At 38.5% G+C, this 20508-nt stretch overlaps 1 protein-coding gene across 4 annotated transcripts in view; it reads left to right on the forward strand.

The window, feature by feature from the left end:
* GRAMD1C (GRAM domain containing 1C) overlaps positions 1–20508 on the forward strand; it is a 93006-nt gene that overhangs the window by 41302 nt on the left and 31196 nt on the right. The window contains exons 1-3 of one of the 4 annotated variants that reach the window (XM_047725159.1): positions 7413–7512; positions 14586–14704; positions 17390–17519. In XM_047725159.1, the coding sequence (XP_047581115.1) occupies positions 14661–14704; positions 17390–17519 (174 nt within the window). In that variant the 5' untranslated portion in view covers positions 7413–7512; positions 14586–14660. Of the gene's footprint in view, positions 1–7412; positions 7513–9695; positions 10014–14585; positions 14705–17389; positions 17520–20508 lie in introns of those variants that run through there. The other 3 variants (XM_047725166.1, XM_047725152.1, XM_047725142.1) reach the window with 3 other exon arrangements.

The raw sequence follows: 20508 nt of genomic DNA on the forward strand, positions 1-20508 counted from the left end.
ACAAGTGAAAAAAATCTCATGCTCATGGGTCAGAAGACTTGATACGGTTAAGATGGCAATATTCCCCATTCCCCAGGTTGATCTGCAGATTCAGTGCAATCCCTATCAAAATCCCAACTGGCATTTATTTATTTATTTATTTATTTATTCTTTTTTTTTTTTTAATTGAAAAGCAGATCCTAAAATTCATATGAAATGCAAGGTACCCAGAATAGTCAAAACAGTCTTGAAAAAGAACAAAACTGGATTAATTAGTCTGTTAGGGCTGCCATAACAAAATACTACAGACCTGGCAGCCTAAACAACTTAAATCTATTTTCTCACGCTTCTGGAAGCTGGAAGTCCCAGATCATGGAATAGGCAAGGTGAATTTCTGGTGGGACCCATCTCGCTGGCTTGCAGCCTTCTCATTGTGTCCTCACATGGCTTTCCCTCTATTCATGCACACTCTTGGTGGCTCTTCCTCTTATATGAATACCAGTCCTATTAGGGTAGGGCTCCGCCCTCTCAACTCTATCTTAGCTGGGGCTGCAATAACAAAATGCTATAGACAGGATGACTGAAATGACAGAAATTTATTTCCTCATAGTTCTAGAGGCTGGAAGTCTGAGACTGGGATGACAGCTTTGATGGGGTTCTGGTGAGAACACTTCCTGGCCTTCTCATTGTGTTCTGACACAGCCGGGAAGGAAAGAGAGAGCCAGAGCCAGAGCCAGAGCCAGAGCCAGAGCAAGCTAACTCTCTGATATCTTCCTATAAGGGCACTAATCCCATCATGAGAGTCCCGCCCTCATTTACCTCATCTAAACCTAATTATCTCCCAGAGGCCCTACTCCAAATGTTGGGAGTTTGGGTTTCAACATGAATTTTGAGGGGAACAATTCAGTGCATAGCAACCTCATTAACCTTAATTTTCTCCTTAAGGTCCCTACGTCCAAATTAGTCACGTTGGGGGTTTAGGGCATTACATACCAATTTTAGGGGAATGCAATTCAGTCTGTACCATTGGAGGACTTGCACTTTTTGTTTTGATGTTTACTACAAAGCTGCAATAATGAAGGCAGTAGGTTTACTGATGTAGGTCTAGACAATACACGTTAATGAAATAGAATTGAGAGTCCAGAAATACAATCTTACACTTATCGGCCCTAATTTGATTTTTTACAAGGGTGCCAAAACAGTTACACAGGGAAAGAAGTCTTTTCACCAAATGGTACTGGAATAACTAAATGATCCATACAAAAGAATGAGTTTTGATTCCTACTTCAGGCCATATACAAATATTAAATCAAAATGGATCATAGACCCAAAGGTATGATCTTAAAGTATAAAACTTTCAGAAGAAACTGTAGCTATAAATCTTCATGACTTTTGGATTAGACAGTTGTTTCTTAGATATGACACCAAAAGCTCAAGTGACAAAAGAAAAAAGTAGATAAATTGGATTTCATCAAAATTAAAAACTTTTATGCTTGAAGGTGTCCATCAAGAAAGTGAAAAGACAACACATTGGATTGGGAGAAAGTATTTGCAGGTTATATATCTGATCAGGCATTTATATCCAGAACATATCAAGAACTCTTACAACTCAACAAGAAAAAGACAAATAGCCCATTAAGAAAATGCACAAAGGATTCGAATATTCATTCCTCCAAAGAGGGTATACAAATGGCCAATAAGTGCGGTCAAAGATGTGCAATGTCTTCAGCTACTGGGGAAACATAAAACCACAACAAGATACCACTTCACGGGACGCCTGGGTGGCTCAGTTGGTTGGACGACTGCCTTCGGCTCAGGTCATGATCCTGGAGTCCCGGGATCGAGTCCCACATCGGGCTTCCAGCTCCACAGGGAGTCTGCTTCTCTCTCTGACCTTCTCCTCGCTCATGCTCTCTCTCACTGTCTCTCTCTCTCAAATAAATAAATTAAAAAAAAAAAAAAAGATACCACTTCACAACCCCTGGGATGGCTGAAATAGACATTAACAAATGTTGAGGATATGGAGTAATGAAATCTCTCATAAATTCTGGTGGGGTTGTGAAATTATGAAAACTTTGAAGAATAGTTTGGCAGTTTCTCAAAATGTTAAACATAGTTACTGCATGACCCAGCAATTCCACTCCTAGGTTTTTATACAAGAGAATTGAAAGTGTGTGCTCACACAGATACTTGCACTTGAAGGTTCTTAGCATTACTCATAAAGCCAAAAAGTGGAAACATCCTAAATGTTCATCAACTGGTGAATGGTGAGAAAAATGTATATTCACACAATGGAATATTATTCATCAATAAAAAGGAGTGAAGTACCAATACATGTTACAACATAGATGAACCTTGAAGCATTATCGTATGTGAAAAAAGCCCATCCCCAAAGAACATATACTGTATGATTCTGCTTTTATGAAATGTCCAGAATAGGCAAATTCACAGAAGTAGAAAGTAAATTTGTTTCCAGGAGGAGGGAGGAATGAAAAATTAACTGCTAATGGATTTGGGTAACTTTGGGCAGATGAAATGTTGTGATAGTTGTACAGCTCAGGATATGCGAAAAAATTCTGAATTGTACACAAAGTGAGTTTTGTGATATGTGATTTATATTTCAATAAATTCTGTTAAAAAAAAAAAATGGCTTGGAGGGTGGAGTAGAGATTTCCAGCTGTTAAGAAAGTTTCCTTTGCTGCTGGAGCTCAAACACCACAGGCCAGAACTCTATCTTCTCTCTTCCCAACTCTCCAGCTAAGTCCCTCACTGGAGTGGACAAATTGTGGCCTCCTTGGCTCTTAGGGTTGAATGTTTTTCCAACTTTGGGGGGGCTGCTGTGGTCAGGGACTTCCAAACAGTGCCCCACTGGGATGCTTTCACTTCCAGGAGTGCTGGGGGTAGGAAGTAGCTTGGAAGTCCCCAAATGGAGGGTGAGGGTGGGAGTGGGGGAGTTTCCCAAGCCCAGCCCCTCCGCCCTCCTCAAGGGACTAGAAAGGAGGGCAGCAAAGCACCATGTCCAAGCTTGTCCCACTCTCCTGAGTCTTTCTTGGCATTTGGGCATCCTGGTTCCTTGGAGCCCCATGGCCATGGTCCTGGACAGGGTGATGCGGGCCTCAGAGTGAGGAGTCTGGTGGCCCGCAGCAGCCACTGGCAAGAGTATGAAGTGGCTGCATTAAGGCTTGCTGCCCTACAGCTCTGTGTTGCCCTTTCCAGGTTGTGCTGCAGGAAGCCTCTTTCTGGGCTTAGGCCCACCATGTTCGGATGCATTGCTATAGTTACAGTGGGCTGCTCTTAATGGCATGGGGTGAAAACTCCAGTGTTGCCCTAGGGACCTGGCTAGTGCTACTCTCCAGTGCCAAGGTTTTCGAGTGCTCTGGAAATCCCCCAGGTGCATTTCCCTCATTCTAATAAGGAGCCAAAGACTGCTACTGCATTTGGTTATGCACCTGATCTGAGTGTCCCTCCCCAAATCCAATTTGCGCTTATCACAGATGAGAAAGTTGTGATACATCCTTATGAAAACAAATAACTCCAGGGAAGTGATGAAGTTCAGGTTTATAGATGAGCCAAGGAAGAAACTGAGATCTGAATTTTAATGAAAAAATTGAAAAAGTTCTTTGGTTTTTAAAAAAGATTTTATTTATTTATTTGAGAGAGAGAGAGAGTGAGCATGAGAGAGAGCATGAACAGGGGGGAGGGGCAGAGGGAATGGGAGAAACAGCCTTCCTTGCTGAGCAGGGAGCTCAATATGGGTCTGGATGTAGGACTGGATCCCAGGACCCTGGCACCATGATTAGAGCAAAGGCAGATGCTTAACCTACTGAGACACCCAGGTGCCCCATCCTTCGTTTTTTAAAGTGATAAAGCCACATTGGTTAGATTTCTTGATCTTTTGTAATACTATTAAAAAAACTCCATAAAATCCATAAAATGCACAGCGTAACTACAGAGTTCTATAAAACAACACAAGTCTTTTGAATAATGTCATATTTATTAAAAATTGAAAAAGTTCTTTGGTTTTTAAAAAGGATTTTATTTATTTATTTTATTTATTTATTTGAGAGAGAGAGAGAGAGTGAGCATGAGAGAGAGCATGAACGGGGGGAGGGGCAGAGGGAGAGGGAGAGACTTTAAGTTCAGAATATTATATTCATATTTACTTGTAATTAGGAATCTGAGAGTAATAGTAAATATGTCTACTTAGCTTACTTTTTACATGAGAAGGCCTTAAATATAATGCAATATAATGCATTATATTTAATATAATGCAATATAATGCATTATATTTAATATAATGCAATATAATGCATTATATTTAATATAATGCAATATAATGCATTATATTTAATATAATGCAAGTCAGTTTAGTTCACAGCCTTTGAGCTTAGCACCCTTTTTCTTGACAGCACATTGAGTATCTGGGATTTGTGCAGCCAAAAGACAGTGGCAGCTCCATTCTTCCATACAAATAATCTATAGTTTCTGTCTTTTGTAAATAACTATGCAACCATGGTTTAAGGTAAGGCTCTAGGCCCCTCCCACCCTCGGCTATTTTGTTTAGTTTAAAGCTCTTATCCCTTCCATGCTCTATATCAGAGCCCAACAATCTTGCCACCTGTTTTTATATGGCCCACAAAGTGGGATATGGCTTTACATTTTTATTTTATTTTATTTATTATTTATTTTCTTCTTACGGGAGTGAGGGGCAGAGGGAGAAGCAAAGAAAGAATCTTAAGCAGGCTCCATGCCCAGCATGAGGCTGAATGTGGGGCTTGATGTCACGACCCTGAGATCATGAACTGAGCCGAAATCAAGAGTTGCATACTTAATGGACTGATCATCCAGGGCCCCTAACTTTACGTTTTTAAACAAATAAAAAAAGGAATAATATTTTATGACAGAAGAATATTTCATGACAATTCAAATTTCACTGTTTATTAATAAAATTTTACTGAAACATAGCCATGCTCATTTGTTTATGTATTACTTGGCTGCTTTCACACTGCAGTGGCAGAGCTGAATAGTTGCAGTGGAGACCGAATGGTCCACAAGGCCCAAACTATTTGCTATATAGCCTTTCACAGAAAGTTTTTGACCTCAGAACAATATTACAGCCAAATTTATCTTTCTAAAAAATGCATACCTACTAATATTAGCTTCCTGCTTAATACTCATTTCTCTTGGAATAAAAATATACAATTTTTTTAAAGATTTTTTAATTTTTATTTATGACAGAGAGAGAGATCACAAGTAGGCAGAGAGGCAGGCAGAGAGAGAGAGAGGAGGAAGCAGACTCCCCGCCGAGCAGAGAGCGGGACGCCGGGCTCGATCCCAGGACCCGAGATCCTGACCCAAGCCAAAGGCAGCGGCTTAATCCACTGAGCCACCCAGGCGCCCCAAAAATATACAATTTTTTATAGGGATCCCATGTTCTGACAGTAGCCCACCACTCCGGCTTCATCTCAGTACATCTTCCTGGTTCTTAAGTGTTCTGCCTTTTTGTTTTGTTTTGTTTTGTTTTTTTCCTGCACGAGATCTTCAGCCTCAGTCTTTGTGCCTGCCTCTTTCCCACCCCTCAGTCTGAACTGATACTCATTAATAAAACTAAGTCTAAGTCAGGTCCATTCCTTCACCTTCCTATAACGTCTTGTGCTTTTCCTTTGTCACACTCATTACACTTATAATTCTTTGTTCTATTTCTGTTCTTCTCATTTGCGTATAAAGATCTTGAAGATAAGGACCATGTCTGTCTTGCTCATTGTTTTATGTTCAGTGACAAATGCAGTGTTTACTGTAGAGCTGGTTTGGCATACATCTTGGTGTACTCACTGTCTTCTGGCACTCTGGCCATAGTGCCCTTTATTCTCAAAAGTGGACAGTAAGTTAAAGGGTTGTATTATAAATAGATGACTCTCAATAAATACTTTTTGACTCAATTTAGTAAAACCTCAATGATTTAGACTCCTGGTAATCATTACATTTAAGTAACAATACTTCACTTCTCTGCTCAAGGAAAAGGCAAATGATGGGAAGAAAACACAGGCTTTTAATTACAGAAAGAGCATTCAAGGTATGCCCTAAGTTCAATGTTCATTTGACTCAATTTCTTAAATCTCTACGTGCCGTGAGAACAAATAATTACCTTGAAACACTAAAAAATCCTCAGTTGCCAAAAGAGTGCTATTTTCTGTGTATTTGAATTATTACAAAAACAAGTTGTAGGGACACCAGGGTGGTTCAGTTTGTTAAGCGTCTGCCTTCCGCTCAGGTCATTATCCTGGGGTCCTGGGATCAAGTCCTGAATCAGGCTCCTTGCTCAGGAGGGAGCCTGCGTCTCCCTCTGCCTGTCCCTCCCACAGCTTGTGCGCACTCTCTCTCTCTGACGAATAAATAAAATCCTTAAAAAAAAAAAGAAAAAAGAAAAAACAAGATGTATATATAAGGTTATTACTTTTAACAGGCTTAAAACTTTTGTTAAAAGCTCAAATCTTAATATTGATCCTTTCATGTTCCTAGTGATATAATATTATTGGATTTAGGATTATTGATACAATACAGGCAGGATGAAAATGTTCTTTCAGTGAGATAATAATGGTCTCTCTTGCCAGTACATAGGGGCTTCTATGAAGCTAGCTCTTGATGCAAATTTAAGAGTACATTTGAGAGTGATTATTCTTTTTTTTTTTTCTTTTCTTGAGAGAGAGAGAGAGAGAGAGAGTGCTAGTGGGCAGAGGAGCAGAGGGAGAGGGAGAGAGAGAACACCATACAGGCTCCATGTTCAGAATGGAGTGTGAAGTGGGACTCAATCTCACCACTCTGAGATCAAGACCTGAGTCAAAATCAAGAGTTGGACCTTGAATAAGCCACCCAGGTGCCCTGAGATAGGAATGAAAGAGTGATTATTTAAATCCAGGGCCTCTAAGAGCAGAAAACTGTACACGTTTAAAATTCTAAATGAGACAGAATGGCTTTCAGACTTACTCCCTAAGGGCAGAAGGAGGTACATGCGTCAGAATTAGGGATGAGATGATAAGAGGGGCTCTTCAGATGTATACAGACCCCCTCCCTCTCCAAATTATGGTATCTGTCATTCTAGCTTCTATTTTGGGAATTGCTAATAGGAGAATGACTAAAGAGTGTCCTGTTCCTCAGGGGTGTTGGGGAGAAAATGGGTTTAAAACAGTTGATTGATTGTGTTAGTATATATAAAGAAGGAATATGTCAGTCTGAAGAAGGGGGTTTGGCTGGACTTAGGCCAAGAACTTAGGACTTAGGACAGAAAAATAGAGTCACAGAGGCAGACTGTGATCACTAGACAATGTATAGAGATGAATCATCTGGCCACACCAACATCACAATTGGTCCTTGAAAACTGTCCACCTTTGCTCTGATTCCATGCTTATCATGCAAGTTTCTGATTACTAATACCTGGCTGCCAAGGTGTTGAGGCACCCAGTGTGGCAGAAGGAAAGACTTCGGATGTTTAGAAAGGCCTGCTCCCCTATTGTCCGTGAGTGTATTTGCTACTGAGTGAGTGTATGCCGTCTGTGAGTGTGGCTCCTTAACGTCAGCTACTCTGAGCACAGCTTCAGGGTGCCAACAGTGCTGAGGCCGTTCTCCAAAAGGTGGTCAGTTGATGAAGTTAATGTCAAATTTTGAGACCTTTTGGAAGAGTGTCATCCATCCTTCTGTAGACTCCTCAGCCTTATCAAATCCCCTTACTTTTTCTTGGGCTTCTCCCCAATGATCACTTCTTTTGGAATTACTTGGAAATCTAGAAGTTTTCTAGTAGTGCTATAAATCTAGTAAGTGCAACATTCAAACCTACCTGGAAAAAATAAATGTAAAATTGCTAACTATTTTAGTTACATTTTCTATAAAATAGCCTGGTAAGGGGGAAGTATTTGGATTCTTATGTTGTTCCCTCTTGTTTACCTTTTTGATTAGTAGAACTCCTCCACCCTTTTTCCCTTGGTCAGTGAAGTGTATGTGTCCTACCTGGTCCCCCAAGCCAGAAACCTGGAGGTATCCTTGTTTCTTACCTCTTCTTTTCCAGCCATGTCATGTTTTTCATGAAGCCCCTCATTATTTCTAGCTTGAACCATTACAGTAGTCTTCTAATGATCTCTTTTTAACACTGTAATCTGTCCCTTAGATTGTTACTACAGTGATAATAGTTTTAAAAGAGTGTCTCTCAAAAACACAGTTTTGAACTTTTTACTTTTCTATGTGAAATTAGTAGGTGGCTTATTATATTTGAACAGTGTAAACCCCATATTCTTTAGCATCGCTTGCAAGGCTCCTCATGCCCTGGCTGCTTCCCCCTTCCCCACTGACTCCTTCCTTCCCCCTTCCCCTTCTTTCCCTTCCACCAGTGCTAGTCATATTGAACTTGTTTTCCAGGCTGTTTCACTCCCTGGCACCCTTGTACTCGCCATGTATGTGCTCCTTGTACTTGCTCTGTCGGCAGCATTCCACACTGCTATATGCTTCCGCCATTTTGAGCACCTTCTTCCCTTGATTTCCATGATATCATTCCTTCTGGACTTTGCTCTTACCTCCCTGGTATTTCCCTCATTCTTTCTTGCTGGTGGCTCCTCTTCTACTCAGCCTTTGTGTACGAGGGAAGGGTCAGGTCCTGTTTTCCCCCTTAAGCCTCCTAAATTTACTGTATATTCATGGTTTACTCTAGGGATTTTTATATTTAGCAAAGGTATACAAAATCATTTCCAGTACAGCTAATCCATATTTTTCTCATAGTAATTTGGTTACCATAGTAGAGTAAGGATATCTAGCCACAGTTTCAGCCTTTGAGAACTACCATATCAAGTCAAAAGCACTAATTTTTTAGACAGTGGACTCTAGCCCCCAGGTGTGCTCTCTACAGTTTGGAGTAGTATTCTCCAGTGTCGCTCTGGTCCTTCATTCTGCTATTGCATAGATTTATTAGGTTTTAGCAACCCCCCCAAAATGATATCCTTGCAGTTCATTGAGTAACATTTGATGTTGTCTATATATCTTACTAAATTAAATGAAATAACTAGGTAGAAATTGAGGCAAAGTGTGATTTTTCATTTAGAAGAAAATTTTAATTCGGAGAAATAAATTGAAATTGGTAGATGAGACTCTCAGTAGTGTTCATTGCAGTCCAGGTCCCTGCCAGGAAATTATTCTGAAGAAAGTAAAAAATATTTTTAAAGGAAAGAACTATTGAGTCATGAAGATGTAAACTTTTCAGTGATGAATGATGTGCTGAGTGCTTATTGTAATTGCTCAACCTGAATAGCTTGCTCTTCCTGCTATTTCCTGGCATTCCATTTATAATACTCAAGAAGTAATCTTGAAAGTTGTAAAGGGTTAATGCACAAGTCTGCTAGAACTGCTACATCAATACTGAAGAAGCAGCATATGAAGAAGTAATAATGACATTGCCAGAGTTGAATAGAACGTGTTAGCATGGAGAAAAAATTTAACCCCTAATATATTTAATCTCTAAAATGAGATTGGAATAATATTGTGATAGGCATCTTACAAAGTTGAGCACAAGCAGATATTTTCATTGGCATTTTATTGTTTCTAATCTTGCGTGGAACCGAAGAAATTGAGATCTGTCCCTTTAATAAAACCCTGTTTACCTAGCCTCTTCTAGTGGGAGTGGCTTAGGAACCTGTAGAGTGAGGTGTAACTACCACTTCTGCATTCTGACCTGCAACCTCGGAAAGAGTGCTGGTACTAACTACATAACAGGAAGTGACAAATAATGTGCTTTAAACTCAATAGAACATGTCTTTCATAAGGAGAAGGCTCTCATAACAAAAACGAGAAGATTGAAGCAGTGATTTCACATAGTTGTCATTAAGTATTTGGAACTCTGCTGCAGATAAAGACTGCAGAATACTTAGAATACAAAGCTTTCTGGGCCAGAAATTGATCTTCTGACTTGAGTCTTATCTGATTGCTACTTGGTTCATCTTTATTTTGTTAAAGTACTCTCTGCCGGCTGAACCCAGGAGACCCTCCATTGTTTGCAGGTAGGTGGTCTGCCTTTGTTTAAAATTTAGGTTGTTTTTTGAAACAACCTAATTCAGATAATTATTATTATTCAGAGAATTATGAATATCAGTCTGGGTATATGTTTTAATGTTTAAATATTCAGCATGACTACCACATTTAGCACAATAACCACATTTTTTGTGACTTCTGACCAACTTTGTAGAAAAAGTTATTATTTTTTTTATTTTTTATTTTTTATTTTTTTAAGATTTGTTTAAAAGATTTTATTTATTTATTTGTCAGAGAGAGAGCACAAGCAGGCAGAGTGGCAGGCAGAGGTAGAGAGAGAAACAGGCTCCCTGCCGGACAAGGAGCCCAATGTGGGACTCCATCCCAGGACCCTGGGATCATAACCTGAGCCGAAGGCAGCAGCTTAACCGACTGGGCCACCCAGGCGTCCCTAGAAAAAGTTATTTTTAACAAATTAGCAGATCTGTAAGATGGTGAATTTAAGATGGTAAAAAAGATGATTAAATGAATTCAATTTTGTTTTCCATTAATTTATATATATGTACATACTTTATACCTTTATATAAAATAGTAAGTATATACTTTTATATTTGTATATAAAAATACACTTTATATATGAACTAATAGATTAAAAAAAGTGTATTACCCTATTTACTGTTAACTTCCTGATAGTATTTGATAATATATTTTAAAGTTGCATTTTTGTTGTTACTATTTTACGTCTACATTTCATGTCTTTCACTCTTGGAAAGCTGTCTGAATATTTATCATTAGTTTATCTACTTCCTTTAGTCTGTTTGGAATACTTTGATTTTTATTATTCCAGAGAAGTTTTTGTAAAAGGTTAATCTTCCATAAGTATATTGAAATTTTCTTGTTTCTCTTTATAAAGTTAACCATCCATTTATGACACTAAAAGTATTTCAAAGGTAGTGTCTTTGAAAGATGAGTTATTAGTATGAGCTAATTGCTATTCACAAATGGCTTTTCTGGTGTGGAAGTCAGAAAAGAAATGTGTGGGGGTATCTTTAGGATGAAGGACAGTGGTTCCTTAACTTTCTCTGCTACTAGTTATCCTTTTTATTTTTTCTTTCATGGACACTAATCTTCAAAAGACTTTGCCCATCAAACAAGTGGTGTACACTAAATAATAAAATGTTAGAACATTATTGTTTGTTAGACACACATTATTTACAATGAGAGTTTCTTATCAGCCTTAGATAACTCCTCAAGGCTAATGTAATTCAGACCCAGAGAGCCCTGACAATTACTTAGCTTGAATAACTTTATTGTAGGTAACTGTTTGGATATTTTTGATTTTTTAAAGTACTGATAATATCTGAATTTTCTTCAGCTGCTCTTGTAGAAACCCAGTAGTCTGGGTATGGCAGATTGAAAACTGGTGGTCTAAAGTGTAGAAATTTTATTCTCATCTCTTTGAGGTTCCATGAAATATACTGAAGGTCATCTAGTGTAATGTAACAAAGATTCCATAGCCACCAGACAGGGAGAAGAAACGAGGAGGAAGAAAATAAAGAAGTGGCAATTGTCAAGGGAAATATCAGGGAGGAATTTAAGGCATATGTATGTTTAGGCCTCATTAGATCTCCCTGTCTTTATTTTCTGACTTCAAATCTGACTTAATTTTTTTGACTTTAAGTTTTTTACTCCAGTTAGGTGAATAAACTGTTAACTGACTTCTGAACAAGTATTACCTGGGGCATCTGGATGGCTTAGTCAGTTAGGTGGCCAACTCTTGATTTGGGCTCAGGTCATGATCTCAGGGTCCTGGGATCAAGCCTTGCCTTGGGGGTCCATGATTCCTCAAGCAGAATCCTCTGCTTGAGGAGTCTCTCTTTCCCTTTCCCTATGCCTCTCCCCTCACCCACATGAGTGTGTGTGCTTGCTTTCTCTAAAATAAAAATAAATAAACCTAAAAAACAAAAAGCAAGGATTACCTATGTTCTTTATGTATGTATTCTGTATTTGTATTTCCTCATTTTTCCATTTTCCCCATTCATGTCCTTCCTTCAGCTCTGCTGAAGACCCTTCTCCAGTGTGTAGCCTTATCTAATACAAATATTACATGTAAATGCACAGTAATATTTCTTGCATTTAGGCTTTTATATGTTGATTCTACTAGTACTTTAGTACTTAATAAATTATAGCCCATTATATTTAACTTAAAAAGTCTCTCATGGTTCTTCAACTATATTTAAGTTGTTTGAGAGCAAGGAGCTTAACTTATACATTATTTTTTTATTATTATGTTCAATTAGCCTATACAGTACGTCATTAGTTTTAGATGTAGTGTTCAATGATTCATTAGTTGTGTATAACACCCAGTGCTCATCACCACACGAGTCCTCCTTAATATCCATCACCTGTTTACCCCCTCCCCCCACCCCCCTCCCTTCTGTAACCCTCAGTTTGGTTCCTAGAGTCCAGAGTCTCTCATGGTTTGTCTTCCTCTCTGATTTCTTCCTATTCACTTTTCCTTCCTTTCCCCTGTGTTCCTCCATGCTATTCCTTATGTTCCACATATGAGTGAAACCATATGATAATTGTCTTTTTCTGCTTGACTTATTTCACTTAGCATAATCCCCTCCAGTTCCATCCATGTCGATGCAAATGGTAGGAATCCATCCTTTCTGATGACTGAGTAATATTCCATTGTATATATGAACCACACCTTCTTTATCCATTCATCTGTTGAAGGACATCTCAGCTCCTTCCAGAGTTTGGCTATTGTGGACATTGCTGCTATGAACATTGGGGTGCATGTGCCCCTCCTTTTCACTACATCTGTATCTTTGGGGTAAATACCTAGTAGTGCAATTGCTGGCTCATAGGATAGCTCTACTTTTAATGTCTTGAAGAAACTCCATACTGTTCTCCAGAGTGGCTGTACCAGCTTGCATTCCCACCAACAGTGCAAGAGTGTTCCTTTTTCTCCACATCCTCACCAACATTTGTTTTTTCCCATCTTAATAATTTTTGCCATTCTAACTGGTGTAAATAAATCTTTTTTAAAGATTTATTTATTTGAGAGAAAGTCAAGGTTAAGAGAATGAGTGAGGGGAGGGGCAGAGGGAGAAGCAGACTCCCTGTGGAGCAGGGAGCCCGATGTAGGACTCTCTCCCAGGACCCTGGGATCACAACCGGAGCCAAAGGCAGACGCTTAACCAACTGAGCCACCCAGGCACCCTCATTATGGTTTTGATTTGTATTTCCCTGATGGCTAGAGATGTTGAACATTTTTTCATGTGTCTGTTAGCCATTTGTATGTCTTTGGAGAAGTATCTGTTCATGTCTTCTGCCCATTTCTTGACTGGATTATTTGTGTTTTGGGTGTTGAGTTTGAGAAGTTCTTTATAGATCTTGGATACCAGCCCTTTATCTGTAATGTCACTTGCAGAGTATCATCTCCTATTCTGTGGGTTTCCTCTTAGTTCTGTTGACTGTTTACTTTGCTGTGGAGAAGCTTTTTATCTTGATGAAGTCTGAAAAGTCCATTTTTGCTTTCTTGTACCTTACTTTTGCCCTCCTTGGCCATCTAGTGCAGTGATACATGTTTGGTAGGTTCTAAATAAATATTTGTTGGATGAATGAGAGGAAGAATCTTGCCAACAGTTGCCTCAGGTGTTATGTTGCCTCCCTTTACCTTGCTTAATCATGTAATTATATTAGACCTAAAATATTTCTAAAAATCAGACCATTGGTTATCATACTCTTACGGTTTTTGTTTTGCTATGTAATGTACAAGTTTTTGGTATTAGATGATTTTAACTCTGATATGATACCTACAAAGAACAAGTTGGATTTTGTTAAAAGTAAATCAGAGAAAATACTCTGAATTCTAGCCTGTTGCCTTTTATATTTGAGGAAAATATAACTTAAAGTTTACTGATATATCATTTTTTTTTTTAAGATTTTATTTATTTATTTGACAGAGCACAAGCAGGGGGAGCAGCAGGCAGAGAGAGGGAGAGGGGAAGGAGAAGCAGGCTACCTGCTGAGCAAAGAGCCCAATGCTGGGCTGGATCCCAGGACCTTGGGATTATGACCTGAGCCAAAGGCAGATGCTCAGCTGAGCTACCCAGGCACCCCTGATATATAAGGTTTTTAAAATGGTTGAAATATTCAGATACATTACAGATTAAGAAGATGATTCTGAATTGATGATTGGAACTCTGAGTGTTGATCCAGTGGTCACAGCAGAGGGGTTGGATTATAGAATTTAAATTTCACATTGGTGATTGCCTGATATTGTGAACAAACTATTCTACGAAAAGACCATTTTAAACATCATATTTCTCATTTACAGTAGTTATTATGTTACACACTTTAAAATCAGCATTTTATCAACTCCCACTATCAATCCTGTTGTATAAGTTTTGTTGACACATTTTTTTTACAGATACAGAAAACTGACATCTAGAAAGGTCAAATAACTACCAAAGTTACACATTTAGAATCTGCACAACAGATCATTTTGACTTCAGAATTCATGTTTTGAATCACTGTGTTATCCTAGCCTATCTTTTCCAATACTCAGTGTAATTTTTCTGTCCTTTTAGAGCTTGACCAGACAGGAATTCTGGCAGCTGCTCCAGCAGAACTATGGCAATGAGCTAGGCTTAAATGCTGAAGAGATGGAAAACTTGTCTCTGTCGATCGAGGATAATGCACAGCCCAGGTAGAGCAAAATGTTTTGAAATTTCACGATTTATTAATCATGAATTCAAGCAGAATTATTTTAGACTTTCCTAATTTAGAATTTCTATTAATTCATCATTGGGTAGAATTTGCCTCTTTGTTCTCTGTAGTGGAATGCAGTGAAAGGTGAGGACAGTGAGTAGTAGTGCTAAATTGGTAAGCAAATACAGGACATATAAGGAAATGTCAATTTTGTAACTGTGTCATCTAGGATTTACTAAAAGTGTGGTTTTAGTAAAGCTTTTTCTTAAGGATCTGGAGAAGTACCTAGTGACATCTCTGATCTTATAGATAACAATAAAATAAACTAGCTGGTAGATACTTTGAGGAATACAAAGATAATATGATATTTCCTCGAGAAAACCCTAGTGTGGTGTTTGACATGTAGTTGGTACTCAACAAATATTGAGTGCGTTAATGAAAGGGACTGATGGTACTGTGGGGAATGCAAATAATTATAATACAAGGTTGAAAATAATAAAGGCCAAGAGTAGCAATAGATAATGTGATAAAGAAATTCAGAGATGAGAGAGATCATTTTTGACTGGTAGGTATCCACTGGGAAGAGTGGATATTTTTATTAGCCTGTGCAAATAAAAGTACATTTTGTCCAATGGTGATTGAGGTCATAGCAGTAAAAACAACTAGGGGTAATACATTAAAATTCTATAGTAGACTTTATAAGTGAAATAAGCAAGTGAAAGGAGCAAGTCACCAAAGACCACATATCGTATGGTTCCATGGATATGAGATGGAATCCAGAATGAGTAGAGCCATAGGGACAGAAAGATTAGTAGTTGCCAGAGGCTGGGAGGAAGAGGGAATGGGGAGTGATTGCTAATGGGTACAGGATTTCTTTTTGGGGATGAACATGTTCTAAAACAAGATAGTGGTGATCATGATTGTGCAACTCTGCAACCACTGTATTTTACACTTTAAATGGGTGAATTTTATGGTACGTGAATTATATCTTAATAGAACTCTTACTTAAACATTCTATAGCAAATAAATCTTAATATAGAAAGCTTTCAGAAGTCCACCATGTATACAATTTTTCCTTTATTTAGGTAGCTTTCTAGTTATGCTGATCCTCTTTATACCATTTCAGCTCAGCATCAATATTTTAGTCTTTTTTTAATGTGGTTGCACATGCATATTTTATTAGTTTTCTGTAAAGTTAAAAATTTCCATTGTACTACTCTTCTTGTAAAGTTTACTAGTCTCTCTTAGGTCTTGGAAACAATTGACATAATGCAGAGATCCTTGGATTATGATGGAGAAGATCTGGGTTCTAGTCTGGACTTGGCCACCAAGTAGCTGCACAACCTCAAACCAATCTTCTTGTCTTTCTGATCCTCACTTTATTCACCTCTGAAATTAGGCAGTTCAACTCGATGAGCTCTAGGGTCACTGCCAACTCGAGGAGTTTCTAGTCTTTAAAGAAGAAGAGACTGAATATTTTTTAGCAGATTCTTCATATCCTCTAAGGTCCAGCTTTTTGAAGTCACCAGAAAGGTTGCTGTTGTCTTCTGGTGATTGAGTGCTTTCTTAGAGAATGTGTAGCCAGATCCTCATCCCCCTTCTCCTTTTCCCTTTCTTCCCACTTCCTGAAAGAAGTGTATCTGTCTCAAACCTTTATTTCCTCAGCTATTCCATCTTCATCTTCATTTTCATTTTCTCCATCATTATCCCTCCTTTTTCCTTTCTGTATTTCTCTGAAGTTCACTCCCATCCTTAAAATCCTCACATGCAGATACTCATTTGCTGGGCTAGTCTCCAAGGAGCCATTTTTCTTGTTGGGTCCCCTCAGCCCTGCCATTTTGCCTGGCCAAGAGTGACTTGGTGGCAGATCTAAGTGTTATTTGGGTAGGGTAGAATAGGGGTGTTCCTCAGGATGACATGGCTGAAGATGTTAGGCTGCTACTTTATTTTAGAAGAGCTTTAAGTCTCTATGTAAGCAAAGATTACATTGGAATAATTGCTTAGTAAGTTTGAGACCTAGACATTAGATCAGTTGTACTCCTTTTATGTTTCATAGATTTTCCTTTCTTTATGCTCTTCCCTAAGAGAGGAAAAGTAGGTCTCAGCACATTTGTTAGTGTCATGTTCCTAGGGCCATATGAGAGCTGTTCCTTAAACTTTATTCTTAGGAATGAGAAGAGCAAGAAGGTGGGCATGGACTGATTGATGGGGTCTGTGCTCAGATATCAGGAGCTCCCCCTTCTGGGAGGGACTCACCACCTCAGCTGGAACTGAATCAGAAGGAAGGAGATCTGAAATTGCCTTCTGGAGTTGACTGGCATCCAACTCAGACCCCTGCCCTGCACCTTTCAAAGCTTTGTGGGGTTCATAACTGAAATTTAAATAAGCTATAATATTCATTGTATTAACTGTTGTTACAGCCGCTTGTACTTGGTTAATTTTTTAATGGTTTCTGAAATTTATAAAATCCCATGTGAGCATATTTTGTTTTCAGAAATAAAGTCAATCTGCATGTGATTTAAGAAGATGGCCTTGTTATAATTAGGGCTTATTTGTAACATTACAAACACCCATTTGTTGTCAAAATGCTTTATAATAGCAAAGGACCTCAGTGGGGAGACTGAATCACTTATTTGTGTGGAATTGACCTTGATTATATTCTATAATGATGTGTTTCTTACAGAAGTCCAGGAAGAAGTAGCTTGGATGACTGTGGGGAGAGAGATGAAAAATTTTCCAAGTCCATCAGTTTTACCCGAGAATCAGTTAATCGGGTTTCAGAAGCAGAGTCAATTGATGGAAATCCACCAAAAGTTAGTGCATGATATCCCTTTTAAAATATATCTGATGCTGCCATGTGTTAATCATAATGCAAGATCAAATAAAAATATACTGTACAAAATGTTTAAAAATTTAAGATGTCAGGCTGCTCCTTTGTCTTAGGAGAAAGGTTTTAAGTCTATAAGTAGCAGAGGTTATAAGGGAATGATGTGTGGTTTTATTCAGAGCTGGATATGGTGCAGAACTACTAGACAGTTTCCTGAGCATTAGTCTCTAAGGGGGATAGACATCATTAAAAATATAATAAGGTAGAGTAATTTGTAGTTAGCAGATTTTTCAGATTAAGTGGTAGGAAAAATCTCTTTTGAAAGGGAAGATGAGAACCCTGTGCCACATGCTTGAATAACAGGAGGTGCTTCTTGACTATGAAAGCAGGCACATCAGGTTAATTCATGTTACTTAGTTTCTTCTTTTATTTTTTCAACTATCATTATAAGCCCATTGCTTTTTTTTTTTTTTTTAATTTCAATGAGTTTCTATCATTTTAGTCATTATTTTTTTTAATGCTCATTTTGTCTCCTCTGCCAATGGGAGCCCCTTCAGGTTGGCTGCTTTTTTTTCTTTTTAAAAGATTTTATTTATTTGACACAGAGAGAGAGATCACAAGTAGGCAGAGAGGCACGCGGGGGGGGGGGGGGGGGGAGCAGGCTCCCCGCTGAGCCAGAGACCCCAATGTGGGGCTTGATCCCAGAACCCTGAGATCATGACCTGAGCCGAAGGCAGAAGCTTAACCCACTGAGCCACACAGGTGCCCCTGTTTTGTCTTTTTTGAAATGATCAGTAATCTTTGATGGCTTCCTTTCTTTCTATCACAATAATGTGACCTAGGCACACTGTACACTTACTGTCCCAGACTCAGTATCAACCATTTTCCTAATGGGCCACAGTTCTTCATGAAGGATGGTATTTGGAGACCACATTCTGAGTGCTGAGAGTCCTCCTATGGTAGGGTTTTCGTTCTGCTGATTGGGGATGCAAGTCTGGGCTGCACCTGAATTTCTTGGTTTAAAGCAGAGGGTTGCTTTCAAATCCTGCCTCTGCCACTTGCTACCTGAATGCCTTTAAAGAAGTCAACTTAATTACTTCACATTTCTATGCTTTTGTTTTCTCAGTTATAAGATGAAGACAGTAATACCCCATAGGGTTTTTAAATAAGGATTAAATGAATTAATATATGTGAAAGTGCTTTGAACGATCCCTAATACACATTAAGTATTCAATAACCATAAGCTATTATTTTAAGGTGAATCTGCATGTAGCCAGCGAGGGCCTTTTTCTATCTTCTCACTTGGAGCCAACCAGCATCTGTGAATAAGTGTCAGGAAAACATTGAAACAGAGTATGTAGAGTCCATCAACTTACCAGCTTGTTTCCGGCAACTGTCATGCATCTATCCCAGTCTGAATTTGTACTGTGGATTTCTTGACAAACTATTCATCTAGAGACCCTTAGGAACTTACTGCTGATATATGGGAGGTGATTCTGGGTGCTAATCTCTTTATATGTTCTCACTGAGAAAACCAAACCACTCAATTTTAGGGAGGTAACAGGATAGGACATTTCTTGCAATCTCCTGATCCTTTTACAAAAGCCTGACTTTGAGGACTGGATTCTCAAAACTACTACTCTTGAGTCTTTCTTACTACGTACTGCCTTGATATTGTCTTCTGTACCTGCTCTTAGAATAGTTAATCCTTTGGTTCTTGCTTCTAGTTTTGTCCCTAAAGGATGTCATATTTCCTTTAAGGAAAGAGAATGGAATATAGAGGAAGGCATTAATGTTTTAAGATTGACCATACATTCATTGATGTTTTGTATAGATGTTTTCAGGTTATAGAAACAAGTAATATGGAAGTCCACTCCTTTTTTTTTTAAAGATTTTATTTATTTGACAGAGAGAGACACAGGAAGAGGAACACAAGCAGGGGGAGTGGGAGAGAGGGAAGCAGGCTTCCTGCTGAGTAGGGGGTCTGATGCAGGGCTTGATCCCAGGACCTGAGCCCAAGGCAGATGCTTTAAGGACTTAGCCACCCAGGCACCCCCAACTCCTTTTTTTTCATTCAAGAACAGTGTAATGAGATTCTCAGAGGTCAAAAAATATCATACATCACTTACTTTGTGTCATTTTTACTTCCTAGAAAGTTGGAAATAACAAAAACTGAAAAATAATAGTTTTAAAACATTTTAAGATGAATTATAACTTTTTAAAGTCATAAAATTAATATTCTTTGAAAAATCCAGGAAATACAGAAAAGACTACAAAGAAATAAAAATTGTGCAGCTGCCAACCACTCAAAAATAGTGACTGTTACTTTTCCTGAAACTATCTGTCCATATTCTTTATAATAGGAGCCATATCTTAATTACAAACAACAGGAGAAATATGTATGGAAGGTTACTCTATTTAGCATCTGCTGAAGAGATTCTGGGTCAGCTAGTAAGCATGTTGCTTTGTAGTGTGGAACTCCCAAATAAATCAAGTCTCAATTTTGGCAGTGATCTCTGCTTAAAGAATCAGTCTTTTGACTAGGGTCAGTCCTTTGACTAGGTTAAACCCAATTATAATAGAATCCTACTTGAATAATAACATAGTAATAGCATTCAGACTTTAATGCCTAACATTAAATTTATTATGGAAATGATGTGCCTTGATTAAATCACCCCAGAAAGTACAGATAGTATCATATATTGAATATCTTTTAATGCCCAATTCCTTAATCCCTTAACAGCAAAGCCAACTGTGTTCTTTCAAGTTTGCTATGAAATTAATGTTTCCTATTAATCCAATCTCCTCTACTGTACTCTTATGTGACTCTTATCTTTCTATTTTCTTTCCCTTTCCCCTGTAGTTACTGGTCTTGAGAATGGGGGAGTTCTCTTCCTTGAGATGATGGGGCAGGTATTGTCTGGGGACACTAATTGGATTTGATTCCGCTCCCTTGCCTACCCCAAAGAAACTGC

Source organism: Lutra lutra, chromosome 1 (assembly GCF_902655055.1).
Source record: "Lutra lutra chromosome 1, mLutLut1.2, whole genome shotgun sequence".
In the NCBI taxonomy this organism is placed as follows: Eukaryota; Metazoa; Chordata; class Mammalia; order Carnivora; family Mustelidae; genus Lutra; species Lutra lutra.